General features: G+C 60.4%; 1 protein-coding gene across 1 annotated transcript in view; it reads right to left on the minus strand.

Annotated features, from left to right (window-relative positions):
* CCDC102A (coiled-coil domain containing 102A) overlaps positions 1–3902 on the minus strand; it is an 11968-nt gene that overhangs the window by 262 nt on the left and 7804 nt on the right. The window contains exons 2-8 of the mRNA XM_009894497.1: positions 3809–3899; positions 2501–2703; positions 2281–2389; positions 1938–2054; positions 1642–1851; positions 1166–1336; positions 971–1074 (exon numbers count right to left, since the gene is read on the minus strand). Of these exons, the coding sequence (XP_009892799.1) occupies positions 971–1074; positions 1166–1336; positions 1642–1851; positions 1938–2054; positions 2281–2389; positions 2501–2703; positions 3809–3899 (1005 nt within the window). The remainder of the gene's footprint in view (positions 1–970; positions 1075–1165; positions 1337–1641; positions 1852–1937; positions 2055–2280; positions 2390–2500; positions 2704–3808; positions 3900–3902) is intronic.

Here is a 3902-nt window from a genome sequence, read left to right on the forward strand (position 1 = left end):
GGGACCTCCAAAGCGGAGCCTGTCCCCCCTGCACCCCTACAGTATGGCTGCACCCCGGGGGGACCCCATTTCTGTGGCTCCCACTAAGGTCTGGGTGCAGGATCAGCACCCCCAGCCCGGGGCCGACCCTCCGGCGTGGGGCTGAGGAACCTCGGATAATGCTCGCCACAAGTGGGGCACCAGCTAAGCCCCTCCGGGGCCAGACACTGCCACGCCAGACATCTCAGACCCATCTGAAAGTGCAGTGCGGGGAGGAGTCGTCCCCCTAAAACGGGGCTCCCCCCCTAAAATATCCCCCAAGAGTCTCCATTCCCAGGAGCTTGCGGTGCTTTTAGTTCCTTACTTGCCCTCACATTAAAAATTCATAAATGAAAATTTATGAAGCAAATTTGAAATCAAAAGGCCCAGGACCCACTTGGATCTGACCAGTTTGCTGCGTTTTACTGGAAAGTATGAATTATTTAAGGGTGAGCACGCAGGGAGGCTGGAGGCAGGGGGGAAGACGAAGCCTCCATTATTCCTCCATGATTTAATGAAGATGTCCCAATAAAATAAAGGAAGATTATAAAAACAACCCGCCCAGCACCTCTTGGAGATGCGGCATCGATCTCTCATGGCCATTTCAGCTCTTTTAACTGCTGGAGAGGCAAAGCAAGGCCCGGGAAAGTTTTTAAGGGCAATAAAACCCACCTCCTGCCTCCCCCAAGTGACATGAAACCGGGCTGTACTGGTCTGTAGGCAGCCTTGTGCTCGTTTAACTGGGAGGTGAATACCACTCAGCTTGCAGCAGGGTGAAGGCTGCTCTGAGGATGGCTGCACACCCTCCAAGGATGTTGGAGGCACTTTGGCCACACTTAGCCCAGGGTTCAACTGGCGAGATGCTGGTTGAGGAATGGTGGCAAGGAGAATGTCATCCCACCCTTGGGTCCTTGCTTGGTCCCCACTGCGGTCCCCCAGGTCCCCTGCTCACCGGGACTGCAGATGCTCCAGCTGCACCTGGAAGCTCTCACTCTGCTCCGTCTGCTCGTCCAGCGACCGTTGCAGCTTTCGTGTCTGGTTGTGGGCCTCATCCAGCTGCGGGACGGGATGGGATGGGGCTGTCGGCAGCCGCAGAGGGAGCAGAGCTGCCCACCCCAACCCTCTCCACCAGCACAAGCTTCCCCACCTCGTCCTCAGCTTGGGCCAGCTCCTTCTTCAGCTCCTCCACCCTCAGGCGCAGCTTCTTCACCTCGCCCTCATGCTGCTCCACGCGGCGGTTGGCGTGGGCAAGCTCAGCCATCTTCTCCTGGTACTGCTTTTTCAGCTTGGCGTGGATGTGTTTCAGGTCGGCCAGCTCCTGCAGTGGACATGGGGTGGGGGGCTGAGTGGGTGAGAGCCACTCCCATGAGTGGCTCCCATGAGAGCCACTCCCAAGAGCAGTTAAAGAGCTGCTCCCTTCGCCCTCCCCAGGGACCTCTCCCACCACCCCACCCCATGATGGAGGAGCTGATGGAGCAAGGACAGGGTCACCACCATCCCCTAGATGAAGGGCGGTGGCAGTCTGGGCTTGAGTTGGTCCTGGGGAGTGCTGAGCCACCACTGAAGTGACAGGGTTACCCAGGGAGGGGGTGGCAGGGGACAGAACCATCCCTATGGCAGCACCTTGTTCTTCTCGAAGAGCTCGGCCTGGATGGTTTTGAGGTCGGTGTCCAGGGCACTGGCCGTCTGGCGCCGCTTGCGAGCCAGCACCTCCTCCAGGTCCTCTATCTGTGCCCGCAGCTTCTTGTTCTCCCGTTCCAGGTTGAGCTTCTCCGTCTCCAGCCGCTCCCTCCGGCCCCACTCAGCTGCGTTCTCCGCCTGCAGCCGCTCCATCTGGGATAGGGACATACGGTGGCCGGGAGGGAGCAGGGACTCCCCTCGCTATTCCCTTGGCCCCCAGCATTTGGGTTTGGCCTCACCTCTGCGCGGAGCTCAGCCAGCTTCTTGTCCATGCTGGAGCGAGCGCCCAGCTCATCCTCCAGGTCCTCGGAGATGCGCCCCAGCTCATCCTGGTGGATCTCCTTCAAGATGTTGAGCTGCAGGGTGGGACACAGTATGCAAGGTGGGCAGTGAGCACCCACCCTGCACCACCTGAGCCCTGCCTGCACCCAACCTCTGTAGACAGACCAACTGGCTTAATATAACTAATTAAGACCCTTGAGCACCCTGGAGTTGGGGGGTGTGTCTGTGGGTCACCATGTCTACCCACCAGGACATGCCACCCACTAGGGGACAGGCCACCTCCTGGGGCACCTCACTTACCTGCTTCATCACCTCCTGCTTATTCTTGTTGAGCTCCTCATACTTGATCTTCCACTGGCTGAGCTCGCCCTCCAGCTTCTCGATGCTCTTGCTGAGCGCCAGCTTGTCCCTGGGGAAAGGCAACGCTGGTGACAATCTGGCAGGACTCCATGGGACACCCCCTCCTGGTGGGGACTGGGCTGGGCTGGCACCCCACGAGGATGACACCCTGAGCACTCACTCCCTCTCCTTGAGCAGCACTTTTTGGGACTCATCCAGCCTCAGCTTCAGGGCGGTGACTTTGGTGGCATCCTCCTCCATGACGCTGACGTCCTCCCAGAGCAGGCGGCTCCGTTCCTGGCGGGCGAAGGAGGCCCGGGGCCCCCGCTGCTCCCAGCTCTCGTCCTGCTTGCTTGTCAAGATGTTTTCCATCAGCTCCAGCTCCTGCGGCGCCGTGGGTGGCCCGGCACAGGGGACAGGGAATCACCCATGGGTGAGAGAGCAGCCCTGGCTTCCCACCCCCTCCAGCACCCAGCCTTCACCCCATAACCAAGAGTATCCCTCCAGACAGACCCAGCAGCATCTCTCCCTCCAGTCCCCAGGGACCCCCTGAGGCTGATAGAGAGGGCCTCATCTTCCCAGGGGAGGTCCCATACACCACCGGGCTCTGCTGCCGCCTCCCCACCTCGCTGGAAATTTTGGGTGAGATAATAGCGATTTATTACAACGACCTCTCCACGACTGCCACGTGGGCAATCTTCTACCAGGCTCCACGAGTGCACAGTAAATGAGCTGCAAGGGGTTTTCTGGGGACGGGTTGTCCCCGGGGACCAAGTGGGAGCCCGCAGGAGACACCCAGATTAGGCTCAGATTTGCCGCTCGGTAGCCATGCCGTCAGGTGGACTGAACCGGCACGGCGCGGCACGCCGAGCGGTGACTTCTGCGTCATGACAGAGCCAACGGCAGCAGAGAAGGGACAGCTGGAGGAGCTGGGAGCATCCCTGGGGTGGCTCTGGTGTCCCCTCCTTCCTCCTTCCTTCAGAACAGACCTCTGCCAGAAGCCCACACGGACACCCTGGCATTTCAGCCATGGCTGGGAGATGCCACCGGCACTGCCAAAGCCACTGTCCCCTGTACCGGCACGCTGACTTTTTCCTAATGCCTCCAAAGGGTAAGACCCAAAAAAGGGACCAGAGCCAGTGCTGAGGTGACCTTTCTGCAAGGGGCTATGGGGGTCTTGGACCCCAACATGCCGCTCTGAGAGGGGTCTGACCCCCAAAGCTGCTCCAAGGAGTCTGTGTGACCCCATCACACTGCTCTGAGGGGTCTGAACCCCCCGTGCTGCTCTGAGAGGAGTCTAAACCCACCATGTTCCTCAAAGAGGGGTCTGACTCCCCCTCTGTTCTGCTCTGAGAGGGGTCTGACCCCCCCAGCCAGCTCCAAGAGGGGTCTGTCCCCCACCACTGCACACCTCTGTGGGGCAGGGAGTGACCCTGCTGGTGGCTGCCAGGAGTGAGGACCCCCACACAGCCTCCCCCCTCCCCCCCACCTTGGCTTTTTGAGGCGCCTCGGTCCCCACATCCCGCACAGGTTCCCGCTCGGGGTCGGCCTCTCCCTCTGCCCCATCAGTGTCGGGCGGGCTG

This window comes from Charadrius vociferus, unplaced genomic scaffold (genome assembly GCF_000708025.1).
Source record: "Charadrius vociferus isolate BGI_N301 unplaced genomic scaffold, ASM70802v2 scaffold621, whole genome shotgun sequence".
NCBI classification, from domain to species: Eukaryota; Metazoa; Chordata; class Aves; order Charadriiformes; family Charadriidae; genus Charadrius; species Charadrius vociferus.